Here is a 15,086-nt window from a genome sequence, read left to right on the forward strand (position 1 = left end):
AGTTAATTTGTAATATTAATTAGCTTGCGTAGTTAGTTAATTTGTAATATTTATTTGGTCCCTCCGAGCGAGGGCAAATCTGTAATAAGTGTGTGTGGGTGTGTGAATGTCTTCCAATCCCCACTTCTTTCTTCCCTTTTACTTACCTGCTTTGATGGTTAATATTAGGTCACGTCTAATTTAGCATACCTTATGCTATGCATGTGTGCATCCATGCATTTGTATTACATGCATTAGGCTCGGTACATCACGCTAATTCCATCAATACTTCAATTTTCAAACTGAATACGTGATAATTGTGCATTTTCACATGACATGTTTAGGATAGCCGAGCCTATCTTAGCGACATTTTGTATGCGATGCATTAGGCACTTCACATGGACTTGGATCATGCATGATTACTAACAAGTTCTTTGTTTTGGCGCGGAGTACTATGTAAGTATTTCCGCTTTAGCATATCGCATGAGTGTGAATGTTGCCATAACAGCATGCTTAACATGTGGCTAGATGCTTATGTGTTAAACTGTTTTGAATGCCTGTGGGTGAAGGCCGGATTGTTTGAGTTGGAAAAACTCGTTGAAATCCGTATTTTAGCCTACTTGCGAGTAGCAAATTCCAAAGCATTTTCAAACCAAACGGATATGCAATGTTTATTTCCAAATTAGGCAATCTAGTCTATACTTGTTTGCTGTGCGCATAACATAGTAATTCTAGGCTAATAACCGGAATAAGAACACATAAAGTTTTCAAAATCAGATATCACGGTTAGTAGAGGCCGGTCTTCGGACCGGGCGAAAGGGGGTGCTCATAGCTGACTTTCCCCGATCGTACCCAAGCTCCCGAGCCGAGACAACTCCGGTGATGACGGACATGTGGCCTTCGGCACCGAGTCAGGGTTTCCTAAATTCCCCCATTTTAAAATATTTAGGTGGCGACTCTGTATCTGGCAAAGCAGTCCATGTTTGGCACTACTTTTTCAAAAAACTGTTTCTCAAAACGATTTGCCAGATTTGGACTCTTTGGTTCAGATTAAGAACCGTGACACAAATCGAGAGTCCGAACTGTAGCGCGAGGCCCCTCCCCGGGCGCTGTTACAAGCCCGCTTTTGAGAACACCTTGTAATAAGAAAACTGAAATACAATAAAAGTAAACTTAAACAGATGCACAATAAATTTAATAACAAAAGTAAAAAAGATAAAGGATATGTAATTCATACAGGAAACGTAATTTTTGAAGCCTGCCCAATGTGTCCGGGATGATACTACTCAAATTGTTCGAGAAAAGATCCAAGCTCACCAAACTCGTCAAATTGCCAAGCTCAATAGGAATTTGTCCTCTTATGTTGTTGCTATAAAGTTCCCTGTCAATAAACATGTTAATAATATGCAAACCAAAGGGACAAACAAAAGATGATCATGTTATTAATGGGAGAAAAATTGTGCAGCAATATCAAGATAATGAATACAAGGGGAACAAAAAAGGGCTCAAGCCACCAACTATGAACCACCCATTTTTAAAAGATAACCTAACACAATAAGCTGCTAGGAACTGGAGTTTCTTTCTAGAGGTTAGTTGTTCCATCAAAGTAAAAGATGCACATGATCAAAATCAGTACAAAATATTAACTAAGAAGTCAAGACAAATGCTTTAAAGGGAAGTCAAACATATTTAGCTCTTTTGCAGATGAAGTTTTACATGACTCCAAAAGCTAGCATTGCCATAAACTAATTTATTTATTAATTATTTATTTTTTGCGGGGGGTTACAATGGAAGCCAATAAAACAAAACACTAAACATGAACTCACCTGGGAATGCCCCAATCAGAGGTATCCCAAATCATTCAAAGCACAAGAATATGCCCCTTTAGTCATTTGTTCCTTTTTAACCAGAAAAGCTGAACAATATCATGTATATCATGTATTCTCCATTATCATGTGCATGTATGTGTGGAAGAGCATGTTTTCAAGGTTGTCTTTACACATAAAATGATGATATCCAGATAGCCAAATCGAGGGAATGAAACTAAGGTCTCAAGTGTGCTGAATACAGCACAATGAAAGATTCAACAGAGGATTCAAAAACTATGACATATAGAAAGTAATTGAGTTCCACCAAAGCAAAGTTAATTTTTTGTCAATGCACATTATTATTTCTCAACATCAGAATATCGCCAAAAATAAAACTGAATTATATTTTTGTTAACAACTATAGAGAGGGAAGAAGTTTATGACCCAAAACTTGTTACGTTTATTAGCTTATGCAATCAGTAATAAGAAGCTTACATTACACAATCAACTATTAAGACTTTCAAAGAGTTACCAAAGTTCAAGTTATTGAAACTTTAATACAAAGATATCATCTTTAAAGTAAATCCTCATGTTCTCAAAAGGTAGAGATATAGAATAAGACTTAACTTTATGAAACAAGTGATAAATTAGTATGAGCTAAAGTAGTACTGAAGTACGACTTACAAGTATTGCAAATTCAGAAGCTGTCCAAGTTCTGGAACCAATTGACCAGACAAGTTTGCATTTCCAAGATCACTGGGTATACACAAATGGAAGCAAAATTCATCATCAATCACACCACTGAAAATGGTAGTACGAAAGCAACAATAGTTTCAAATAGCAAGTTACATCACAAGAATTGTCACAGATGTTAACAACTTACACTCTTGTAACGCTGTTCTCACTATTGCACGTTACATGAAACCAAGTGCAAGGAGTGGCAAGTGTAGCATCCCAACTTTGCAGAACATTATTAGGATCAACTAAGTTGGTCTTCAGCATATTCAAGGCATCGCCTGTTCTTCACGAAAGAGGCAATCATCAGGTACTTGTCAAATGCATTAACATTGTCAGAGAATATTTCCAAGATATTCTATTCCTATATTTACCTATTTCCTTGCTTAAGTTATTAAATGATTAGCACTCTAGGTTTCATTGTTGATCAGTTTATGCAACCCTATAAATAGGCTACCACTTGTAATACGGATTTTTTGATCCTATAACTAAGAACATAAAACATACATATAATTGAGCTTATATATTTCCATATCTATTGCGAAACAAACATGGACAAGAGGGAATTATGTACACTAATCCTACACTAGTCTCATGAATTGTTAATCCCCCTCACTATTAATCCTACTAATCAAATAAGCTCCAAGGCTATTAGGGGAGTAGTTCAAAAAAGCAGAATACACCATTTAACTTCACTTTTTTTTTTTAATTTTTATATGAAATTAAAATTTAAAAATTGCACTAGTAAGGCAAAGTACTTGAATTTTTGAATGAATTCAATAAATAATTGAATAAATGAACTGTAAATTCCAATTTCAGTTATTTTTCGAATTTCACATAATGATTCCAAGCTCAGAACTGAATAAATCCATTAAAAGTTCAGTGATTGCTGAATTTGATTATGCAAAGTTAAATGCAAGCAGAACACAATTCAAGAAACACTGACTTAAATTGACGCGAAGAAAATGTCAAAAACAACATAAAATCGAAGCTAACAGAATCGGAACTCAACTTTGGCATTACCAGAGGCTTGAAATAACCAAGAAAAAACCAGAAATAGGCAAAGAAAAGCGGAAGATGAGATCGCCGAGACCGCACGATCCATTGCCACAAAAATTGCTTCAGCTGAAAACCTATATATTCCTCATCAACTCTTAGAACTAGTAATTAAAAATTTAAAAAAAAAAAAAAACACTCAAAATCAAACTATTGGTTGAAGGAAATCTAAATCCCTTGGTAGCCAAACATTGGCACCTATCGGTTGATTGAAAATGGGAATCGGAAGGGGAAGTCGTCGACGGAGCTCACCGGAGGGTAACTGTTTGAGGCTGACTTTGACACTGAAGGTATTTAAGGAAATTTTCTTTCACTTTCCCGGGAAAATTCTTAGAGAATGCCGGAGAGAGAGAGAGAGAGAGATTGAATTCAACGGTCCGTGGGGGGGGTGTTAGAGAGAGAGCCGTTTGTGGAGGGGTTTTAGTCAAAGCCTCTCTGTCTCACACCCTCACTCAATCTGAGTTCTCTACCCTACTCCTTGACTGGTATTTTCCTAGTAAACATTTGTAGTAATAGTTTTCTTTATTTTTATTTCTTGAATTGTTTTTTTTAAAAAAAAATTAAAAACGAACTTCCTTACATCTTATCTTACATATTGGGGGGAAGAAAGAAGTCATAAAAATTTACAAGTGCAAGAATTGTGAGTCATAAAAATTTTAAAGTATGGAATTCTTAAAATATAAGTTAATGAATGCAACTGTTTCGGAAGAAATTAATGAGTTGGTGGAAGAAATAGGTATTATCACATTTTATTAAAATAGTCATTTAAATTATTTCCAATTAAATAAGGCGTACCAAAACAAGAAAGAAAAAATGAAACGTTAAAATGAGCATTTTATTTCAGCTCATTCTATCATAGCAAATTTGCTCAAAAGAATTTGGGTATAGAGAATCCCGTGTCAGTTATAGTTATACTGTTAAAAAATTTAGACATAAGGCAAATGAAGTGTGTTATTTCGTCAACATAAGAGAGAGAGAGAGGGGGAGAGAGAGATGAAATGTCCTTTTTGCAACAATCGCTACATTTTCTATGTACATATCCATTTTTTCTAAAATCTTTTTTCTGGGTATTGACCCCTCTCTTCTTTAAAGATCGTTCCATAGGTAGATTCCGGCCTTTTTTGGGAAGTGAGTTAAAAGTCACTTCCCAGCTTTTAACTCATTTCCCTCTCTTACAAAAAAGTCAAAAAACAGTTTTTAACTATCTTTTCAAAACACCCCAATGAGCCTGGGCAAAGCGTTTTTAATCTCATTCGGATTCTTAGATTCGGCAAACATGAAATGTGTCCCATACTTGAAGAAGTACATCAAATTTTAGAGATATCCCTTTGCTTTCAATCTTACAAGCTATATTTAGAGATCCCAAACACTCAATGATCAGTAATCACAAATGCTCAAGTGTTATAATTTGCTTTCAGACAAAAAACAAAATGTATTTATTGGTGTATAAAATATATACTAATTGGACACATTACATAGCCTTTCCAGTCGTGTTTTTGATTATACCTAAAAATTCATAATCATCGTCATGTAAATCGAGCTAAAAAAAAAAACTAAAGAGGAGAAATCATATACACAGATGGTATATATCACATTTGAATAAAGAGTAGGACTCCAAGAGACTTCTCTGTATGCCGAAAACAAAATCTATTTAAAAGATCGTCTGTGACGGGACAATTCTTCTAGAGGGAGGTTGGGAGTGGAGTCGGGAAGGTTGTTGACTTGGGCAATGATCCAATTGTTATTTTGGTGGAGGATATTAACGAACTCTTGCCAGAACATCTCCTCCTTTTGCCACTCTTCCCACCTCTCTGCCAACCCATCGCCTTCGAGCATTCTGACAACTACCGATATCTTGGGACGTTCCATTAGGGAGCTCAGCGTGCAGAGCAAAGCCACTTGGATAAGTTGCTTCACCTCATCTTCGACATAGTTTCCCTGCATATCTGCATTGACTAGTGTTTCCACCTTCCTGTCTTTTAGAAGTCCTTTCACCTAAATTTTTTGGGTATTTGAATCACAGATGTCATATGATAGGTTATGAAATGATCTTATTAATAAGGAAGAGCACCATCTATCAACTACTTTCCAAATTAGAGAAAGTGGCATAATAGTAAAAGAAAATATCACAAAATCGAACATTTGAAAACTGATAATAAAAATGAAACAAAAAGACAAAGGTGGCTTATGATTTTCAATTTTGATTCAAAATTTCCTTTTCTTTGTCCATATTGAAATGTGTGAAAACTTCCATCCTAAAATTTCAATATAAAATTTATTGTGTCCAAGGTAAAGACTATAGTATTATGGTGTATTTTTCTTTTCAAGGTTCAATACTATGAAGTAAAAAATGACTAAATTCTAAGTTTCCTAGCATTTGAAAACATGATGGTCATTTAAGATTGTGATACTGTAAGAATTAGCAAATCACAATGATGACAAATTTCTTCAATGTAACTGTTGAATGGGCTTTACTTTAAAATGCGTTGAGCGAGACATTTTTTCTTTTTGTTTTTTTGTATACCATCATGAACATTACTCGACTCATTTTGAATTATATAAGCAACAGAATAACAATTCCATTCATGTGCTTCTGACAAACCTTATAGCCAGCAAATTGTAAGCAGATTTTTTACAGAAGGGCTTTTAAGATGAACTCAAAGAATGGTATGAAAACAGCCAACTCAAGTATCCTAGTTACATAATGAAAACAGATCGTATGAGAGAAATAAATGCTTACCCAATCAAGCAACATAACGTTGTCGTCATTGGCAAGTCGAGCAAGATCAAAAGCCTCTGTCCAGTAATGAGCTCCAGAAGCATGACTCCATACCTAAAAACATTTGTTTTCTCTGAAGACTTTCCAGTGGAGAGGTACTCGGGAGCAATATGCCCAATTGTAACACGTACAACAGTGGTAACATGTGTATCCTTGTAATCCATAAGTTTCGCTAACTCAAAGTCTCCAACAACTGCTTCGAATTCTTCGTTCAACAATATATTTGCAACTTTGACATCACGGTGAATTATCTTTGGGTCACAATGATTGTGCAAACATGCAAGGCCTCTTGCGGATCCTAATGCAATTTGTTTCCTTTTGAGCCAATCAAGTGGGGGTTGTGAATCAGGTCGCTCTACAACAATGAAGCAATGAGATCATGGAAACATTGTAGAGATTAAGCAGGGTTGAGAATATTGATTTTAAAATTTTCAACATTTGCTCAAAAACTTTGGGTCAACTACAATTTTTTAACTATCAGCACCTAAAAGTACAGTATATGTGAGAAATCTGAAAAAATCAAAATCAAAAAAAAAAATCATTAATGACAAAAAAATATGAAAATTAAACTTTATTTTTAATTCCCAGTTTTCTTTTGCCTTTAGTGTTTTTTCCTCTTCATATTTTAGTCTTTTTTCTTTTCTTTTATTTTTAAACTTTTAGATGCATCAAAAAAGTATTTAAATAAAAAACTAAAATATGACAATTTTCTCTCATTTTCTAAAAATTGAGTTTTTTATTTTTAGTGAATTTTTTTAATATTTTAAGCAAATTTTGTACTTTTTAGATACACTAATGTAAATACAATTAAAAAGTATAATACTTGTGAATTTTTTTTAAAAACAATTCACTTAATACAAAAATACAAAAAAAATACGAAAATTTAGTACATTTTCGTATTCTTATGTATTTATTGATTTTTAAATTTTTTGTTTTACAAATATTTTACTTTTTAGGTATATCTAGGTTAGGTGCATCTAAAAAGTAAAAAAAAAATTAAATATTAAAAAAATTCACTAAAAACAAAAAAATACGAAAAATAAAAATTTCTTCAGAAAATTGAAACCAAAAAGGGTTTCACAAAACCATTTTTGAAAAATCAAACTAAACAAGCCTTTTCTCTTGGTGTCAAATTGGGAATTAGAATAGAAATAAAGCTCAAATCTACTAAAAGTTCTAATAAATATAATACTTGACAAATAATTAAGAAAGGGAAGCATATGAAGATGCATGCAAGTAGTACCTCTTAAACATGAGGCAACACTTCCATTAGACATAAAGGCCCCGTTTGTTTTCAGAGATAGAATGGAGGGGATTGATAGTGAGGGGATTAATAGTGAGAAATTGTTAAATTATTTTTATATAAAATAATAAAACAAATAAAAAAATATAAAAATTAAACATTAATATTTAAAAAAAAATTCCCAATATATAAAAAATAAAAAAATTTCTAATCCCCTCACTATTTTTCTAATACCATCTCTACCTCCTCACTATGAATCCCCCTTCCAAGGGTATTAGTAATAGCAAGGTATTAGTAGTCCCAAGGCCATCTCTCAAAACAAACAAGGTATTAGTAGTCCCAATCTCCTTCCTATAACCCCAAACAAACGGGGCAAAAGGGATAAACAAGCAATCGTTCTGTCGGTGTCACGCAAAAGCCATGCAAATGCAGTAAATTTTGATGGACGGCCATGCTGATGATTTCCACTTCTGTTTGGCCTGAGTGCATTCCTCTTTTAAAGCATTTTCAACTTGGTCCATTAATAGGTACATCAAAGAAGCTATCCTCTAGTTTCCTTCGCCGCAACCAAGCAACAAGGCCAGCCCTAAGTTATTATTGGCTTAAGGTGAATTTTTTAAAATGGGCCGTTCATATATCATTACCCAAAAAAAAATATTTGTTTGGATAAAACAAAAAGGATAAAAATTTATTTCTATTGCATTACAATTTAACAAAATTTAGATGACAAATATATATATCCATATATAAAATAGTTGAATTTCAATTAGTTGAATCGAATCGAATCTTTATTTTTTAGCTTACCAATGCTATAATAACTAAAATTAATTGGGGCTAAGGATGAGAATTCTCGACACAACTCAAGCAATATATAAAATGAGCAAGTTAAGGTTGACTATTTTTTAACATGAATCCTAGCATGACACTACTCAATAACATGAATTATTAGTTATATATTTTAATGTTCACTAAGGGATGCCATGACATTTTTTTGATCTTTTATTTAACTCCATCTAATTGAATAAAAAAGTATGTAAAATAATAATTAAGACTAATATTTTTTTTTTCATTTAAGATATGTATTTTTTTGTTACCTATTTTAGAGTCAATCTAGTAAAAAATATATAGTAATAAGGTACAATTTTTTAAGGGGATTTTTTTAAGGTCCCTAGTATTTAGATTTTATAGCATAAAGGACATCTAATATTTTCATAATGTCTAAGGTCCCTCAAATCAAACCAGAGAAAATTCAATTTAGAGAAATTCTCTAGTCCAAACCAGAGAAAATTCAATCCAGAAAAACTCTCTAGCCCAAACCAGAGAAAATTCAATCTAAACTAGAGAAATTCTCTAGTCTAAACCAGAGAAAATTCAATCCATAGAAATTCTCTGGTCCAAACCAGAAAAAATTCAATCCGAACCAAAGAAATTCTCTTTGATTTACTTATAATTTTCTCTGATTTATTTACCAAAGAATTTCTCTAGTCCAAACCAGAGAAATTCAATCCAAACTAGAGAATTAACTCTCTTTTCTTTTCTTTTCTCGACAACCAAACAGATGTAAATTGAGCAAGACAAAACAAACTTACGATGGTCTGATGAAGATGAGCAGATCCAATGGTCAGAAGGCGGTCAAGGCGAGACCTAGTGATGGTAATTGCAGAGTCTGGTGGTGGTATAATTGGGTTTTCGTCTGATGATTCGGCCATTGTCGCCATTTTTGAGAGCTTCAATTTGAAATATATGTATATATATATATATATATATATAGAGAGAGAGAGAGAGAGAGAAAGAGAAATAAACTCGGGAGTCTTCAATTTCTTCAGCGGTCAACCTCCTCCTCCTCATCATCATCATCATCAAACACCATCGGAGAAGTCTTCAGTTTCTTCAGCAACGTCGTCAGCATCGTCATGATCACCAGCGAGTTCACTGGTAGATGGCTGAGAAACGCGGCAGAGAAGATTGAGGAGGCGGTGATGGTTGGCGGTACCGAGAGAAAGAGAATGGAAGTGGTTGAAGAAAGAGAAGTGAGGAGGAGATGGAAGGAGATAGAAGGGAGGAGCCCCGAATATGGGAGAGAAGAAAGAGAGAGTTTTACAGAGAGAAGATATGCAAAGGTCGAGAAGAGCGAGAGCGGGAGTGGACTGGTTCTGGGTTTGTTTGTTGATTCGAACAGATAGAAAGAGATTTAATGTGAGAGAATCAAATTTCTCTGTGATATATAGGTGTATGATTGAGGGACTTTAGATATCATAAAATAATATTGTGGATCTCTTCCATTACTAAAAATGGAAGAGGGACCTTAGACTAATTTTTCTTTTCTTTTTTTAATTAGAAAAATGCAATTGAATTAAAATCAAACATTCTATGAATAATTTCATTAGTTAAAATAATTTTTGTAAAATTCAACTTATGGGAAATATTTTAATCTCTCCATACACTTGCTAAGTTAGTTTTAACTAAAAGTGAAAGTTTTCACATTAAATATCAATTGGACACGAATCAAAATAACACCATACGATAACATGAAAATAAATGAATTGAGCTAATATTGAAGTAATTATGAAATAACATGATATGATACACTCCAATAGTTGGGGGTCCTAAATTTTGTTCAAAATTGGGAACCCGAGGCGACCGCCTTAGTTGCCTCACCATAGGGCAAGGCCGGCCAAGCAAGTGCGAGAAACAACAGGGCAGCACCAGCAACAACTCCTCCAACAATGGCTCCAGTGGCACTGCTACCAATTAGAATAAGATTTGCAATCAGAAATTAGTAAGTTCACTCTTATTGTGCATTCCCTTCACAATTGAAAATTTTGATAGGAAAACAAATCAATGGAATAAAATAATGACATGGTTTGGACAATCCAGGTGCAGAGTCTAGTGGAAAAATTAGATTCTAACCTTAGCAACATATCATAAATCGCTAATCTAAAGAAAGCTGAAAATTGAACCATACTCGAACAAATAAAAAAGATCAAAGGATGGAGGTTTCCCTAGGAAAATAAGTATGGGTTGTGCATCATAAACTATGAAGCACGAATACTTCAAAAAGGAGACGTATCCACATCAGATACTTATCAAATACCGATACTCCTTGGATACTTGCAGATATGTATCGAATACTTCTTAATTAATTTTTTTTATTAATTTTAGAGTATTGGATACTTAATTTTGAAGTATCGGATACTCAAAGTCACATATTATTTCTAATACCTTGTTTAGTTCTTTGATGAGAGGAATATAATGAGAGTTAAAGTAATAAAATTTATCAAATTGATGAATTCTTATTGTCCCTCTCACTCTCTCATATTTCTCTGCTCTCATTTTTTTTTTTGATGTTGGCATGTAAGGATGATGTTTAATTTACATTTACTTTTGTTTTTGGTTTTGGATATTTTATGAATGTTTGAAGACTCTTAAATTAATAGGAATCCCTCTCTTTATTTATTAATGTACTTGAGGTTTTATTTTCATACATATTACATTATTAAAATTATAAAAAATAATTTTTTTTACAAACGTATCCCCGCCATACCCGTATCTTACTTTTTTAAATTTTGGTATATTGCCGTATCCATATTCCCGTATCGCTGTATCCCGTATCCATGCTTCCTAGATCATAAATATGTGGGGAAACTAAAACCTATACATACTGGTTGAGGAATTGACCTGACATACAATTTATTTTGGTATAGTTGCTTTCAAAAGCAATAATGTGCATAAAGTTAGAAAGATAATTACAAATCCAGCCAAGTCATCTGTGACAAGGTCTGAACAGGCAGCATGGAACAAAGTTTATAATTAAAGAATTGAGGAATTGAAAGTGTTCGACAAACAGAACAGAACCCAATATCAGCAACAACCTAGGACAAAACGAAACAAACCTGAAGCAATAGATGGGAGTGGCAGCGAAAATGGAGGCGGTAGAAGAGTTGGAGAAATTATTAAATTATTATTTCGAAAACTGAAAAATGAAAGAATAGTGGTCAGCATATGTCCAAATGAGTCACTTGACTCCGCTAGTATGAAAAATGATGTTACCAGCAACAAACCTGCTGGAAGTAAAAAGTTGAAAGGAGCCATTAACTGGGACAACTCCTGTTAAGTGATTGTTTGAAAGATCACTGTATACCAAATGGCAAGAAGCCATATCATATTCTTGTAGTTAGTTTATGCAAATTAATGCTAATAAAAAAAAAAGAAACAAAAAAAGAAAAACCTTTATTATTCACCAAAAAGGAAAAATAAAGAACACATCAACTTGGTACTCACAGGACTTGAAGTGAATTGATAGTAGTCAATGACATAGGAATAGTTCCAGACAAATTGTTGTTGTTAAGCCGTCTATCCTTGCAAATAAATATAAGGACCGGGCATCAGTACATTCCAAACAATCAAAATGGTATATCAATAAAATTCCTAGGGACATGGCTGATCAATGCTAGTAGATGCACATAATACATGCAATATGTGATCAATCAGAGCCCTCTGTGCAATGTAATCCAATTTCGGATGAAAATTGATCTGCAATGTACAGACAACTAATAGATGCACATAATAAAGTAACATATGATTAAAACAAATAGCCCTTCGGCACTATTTGCCATTATCAAGAGGATGTTATTTCTTAATCATTGATCAGTATGCATTTTAATAATTTTACTAAGAAAAAGTAAAAGTCAGTGCATTTATCACCAAAATACCTAGTCTTTATAGGCCCTACTGTATATTAATCTAGACATCTTGACAACAATGGGATTTCCATCTTTGGGGTTGATTTCAATCAAACATGCAATATCCTAGACTAAATAACTTGAATAATTTGTTTTAATGCATTTTTCTAAATATACAGAAAAAAAATAAAAATAAAAATGACAGAGAAATCATGAGAGTATTTTAAGAAATCACTAAAAAACTAAAACAAAGCCACTGTATCCATATTCCCATATATCAACGCATAAGCAACCCACTTTTGAGAAAACCTTGTAATAAGAAAACTGAAATACAATAAAAGTAAACTTAAACAGGTGCCCAATAAATTTAATAACATAAGTAAAAAATATGAAGGATATGTAATTCTTACAGGAAACGTAATTTCTGAAGCCTGCCCAATGTGTCCGGGATGATACCACTCAAATTGTTCAAGTAAAGATCCAAGCTCACCAAACTTGTCAAATTGCCAAGCTCAATAGGAATTCTTCCACTTATGTTGTTGCTAAAAAGTTCCCTGTCAAGAAACATGTTAATAATACGCCAACCAAGGGGACAAACAAAAGATGATCATGTTATTAATGGGAGAAAAATTGTGCAGCAATATCAAGATAATGAATACAAGGGGAACAGAAAAGGGCTCAAGCCACCAACTACGAGCCACCCATTTTTAAAAGATAACCTAACCTAACACAATAAGCTGCTAGGAAACTGGAGTTTCTTTCTAGAGGTTAGTTGTTTCATCAAAGTAAAAGATGCACATGATCACAATCAGTACAAAATATTAACCAAGAAGTCAAGACAAATGCTTTAAAGGGAAGTCAAAACATATTTAGCTCTTTTGCAGATGAAGTTGTACATGACTCCAAAAGCTAACATTGCAATAGACTAATTTATTTATTTATTTTTGCAGGGGGTTACAACGGCAGCCAATAAAACAAAACACTAAACATGAACTCACCTGGGAATGCCCCAATCAGAGGTATCCCAAATCATTCAAAGCACAAGAATATGCCCCTTTAGTCATTTGTTCCTTTTAAACCAGAAAAGCTGAACGATATCATGTATTCTCCATTATCGTGTGCATGTATGTGTGGAAGAGCATGTTTTCAAGGTTGTCTTTATACGTAAAATGATGATATCCAAATAGCCAAATCGAGGGAATGAAACTAAGGTCTCAAGTGTGTTGAATACAGCACAACGAATGATTCAACAGAGGATTCAAAAACTACGACATATAGAAAGTAATTGAGTTCCACCAAAGCAAAGTTAATTTTTTGTCAATGCACATTATTATTTCTCAACATCAGAATGTCGCAAAAAATAAAACTGAAGTATATTTTTGTTAACAGCTATAGAGAGGGAAGAAGTTTATTACCCAAAACTTGTTACGTTTATTATCTTATGCAATCAGTAATAAGAAGCTTACATTACATAATCAACTATTAAGACTTTCAAAGAGTTACCAAAGTTCAAGTTATTGAAACTTTAATACAAAGATATCATCTTTAAAGTAAATCCTTATGTTCTCAAAAGGTAGAGATATAGAATAAGACTTAACTTTATGAAACAAGTGATAAATTAGTATGAGCTAAAGTAGTATTGAAGTACGACTTACAAGTACTGCAAATTCAGAAGCTGTCCAAGTTCTGGAACCAGTTGACCAGACAAGTTTGCATTTCCAAGATCACTAGGTGTTCACAAATGGAAGCAAAATTCATCATCAATCACACCACTGAAAATGGTAGTACGAAAGCAACAATAGTTTCAAAAAGCAAGTTATATCACAAGAATTGCCACAGATGTTGGCAACTTACACTCTTGTAACGCTGTTCCCACTGTTGCACGTTACGTTAAACCAAGTGCAGGGATTGACTTGTGTAGCATCCCAATTTTGCAGAAAATTATTAGGGTCAGCTAAGTTGGTCTTCAGCGCATTCAAGGCATCGCCTGTTCTTCTTGAAAGAGGCAATCATCAGGTACTTGTCAAATGCATTAACATTGTTAGAGAATATTTCCAAAATATTCTATTCCTATATTTATCTATTTCCTCAAGTTATTAAATGATTAGCACTCTAGGTTTCTTCATTGATCAGTCTATGCAACCCTATAAATAGGCCACTTGTAATAGTTATATCAATCTGAATACAATATTTCACTTTCACCGTAATTCTAACAAACATCATCAACCAAAACAAATCCCAAGAGGAGGTAAGCTACTAAATTGTCTATCAAACTAACACTCATACCATAACATAAAGATTTTCAAATTCTACAACTTAATTCAAAGTTACTAAATACGACATCAAGGCCTTGTTTGATTAGCAGATTATAACATAAGATTAGGAATATTAATTCATGGCACTCACATTCCATTGCGTGGTTTCCAATTTTATTATTCAAATTAGATTTCAGTGGTCATTCTATCCAATAAAATTGATGGATTTTTTAATCCTACAACTAATAACATAAAACATACATATAATTGAGATTATATATTTCCACATCTATTGCGAAACAAACATGGACAAGAGGGAATTATGTACCTCACTAATCCAACTGGTAACTAATCCTACACTAATCTCATGAATTGTTAATGTTGGGTATACCTCCTATTGGAGTGTGGGACCCAATTAGTTTATTAAAATATTTAATTTGGTTTGGTATTGGTTATGATATATTTTCATATATTATATCTAATTTTTGGAGGCCCAATGGATATTTCATAATATGTTTGGTAATAACTAGGGTTTTGATAAAAAGCCCA

At 33.4% G+C, this 15,086-nt stretch overlaps 2 protein-coding genes and 1 pseudogene across 4 annotated transcripts in view; all 3 read right to left on the reverse strand.

Moving 5' to 3' along the window:
• The window catches only part of LOC114289866 (BRASSINOSTEROID INSENSITIVE 1-associated receptor kinase 1), a 60,675-nt gene that overhangs the window by 23,118 nt on the left and 22,471 nt on the right, over window positions 1–15,086 (reverse strand). The window contains exons 3-8 of the mRNA XM_082909259.1: window positions 14,137–14,269; window positions 13,938–14,009; window positions 12,693–12,836; window positions 11,882–11,953; window positions 11,662–11,733; window positions 11,494–11,573 (exon numbers count right to left, since the gene is read on the reverse strand). Of these exons, the coding sequence (XP_082765385.1) occupies window positions 11,494–11,573; window positions 11,662–11,733; window positions 11,882–11,953; window positions 12,693–12,836; window positions 13,938–14,009; window positions 14,137–14,269 (573 nt within the window). The remainder of the gene's footprint in view (window positions 1–11,493; window positions 11,574–11,661; window positions 11,734–11,881; window positions 11,954–12,692; window positions 12,837–13,937; window positions 14,010–14,136; window positions 14,270–15,086) is intronic.
• On the reverse strand, window positions 644–4,038 carry LOC114289859 (uncharacterized). 2 transcript variants are annotated; one of them, XM_082914368.1, is made up of 5 exons: window positions 3,831–4,038; window positions 2,671–2,803; window positions 2,472–2,543; window positions 1,217–1,360; window positions 644–1,130 (listed from the first exon to the last, which is right to left on the reverse strand). In XM_082914368.1, the coding sequence occupies exons 2-5, from the start codon at window positions 2,787–2,789 to the stop codon at window positions 1,025–1,027; spliced, it is 441 nt and encodes a 146-aa protein (XP_082770494.1). In that variant the 5' UTR covers window positions 2,790–2,803; window positions 3,831–4,038; the 3' UTR covers window positions 644–1,024. The 2 variants fall into 2 exon arrangements, with proteins under 2 accessions (XP_082770494.1, XP_082770493.1); XM_082914367.1 differs by having other exon boundaries at window positions 3,535–4,038.
• On the reverse strand, window positions 5,016–9,318 carry LOC114289860 (BRASSINOSTEROID INSENSITIVE 1-associated receptor kinase 1 pseudogene; annotated as a pseudogene). Its single transcript, XR_014362812.1, has 3 exons — window positions 9,186–9,318; window positions 6,319–6,712; window positions 5,016–5,573 (listed from the first exon to the last, which is right to left on the reverse strand). The product of XR_014362812.1 is annotated as a BRASSINOSTEROID INSENSITIVE 1-associated receptor kinase 1 pseudogene (transcript).

Source organism: Camellia sinensis, chromosome 2 (assembly GCF_055761805.1).
Source record: "Camellia sinensis isolate YWXY chromosome 2, ASM5576180v1, whole genome shotgun sequence".
Lineage (NCBI taxonomy): Eukaryota > Viridiplantae > Streptophyta > Magnoliopsida > Ericales > Theaceae > Camellia > Camellia sinensis.

Excerpts from the sequence above, each read along its gene's own strand:
- LOC114289859 (XM_082914368.1), bottom strand. The coding sequence starts at position 2,789 with ATGCTGAAGACCAACTTAGTTGATCCTAATAATGTTCTGCAAAGTTGG. Across the intron at positions 2,544-2,670 it reads GAGAACAGCGTTACAAGAGT|TGATCTTGGAAATGCAAACT; the intron begins GTAAGTTGTTAA and ends GTGTATACCCAG. Across the intron at positions 1,361-2,471 it reads CTTCTGAATTTGCAATACTT|GGAACTTTATAGCAACAACA; the intron begins GTAAGTCGTACT and ends GTTTATTGACAG.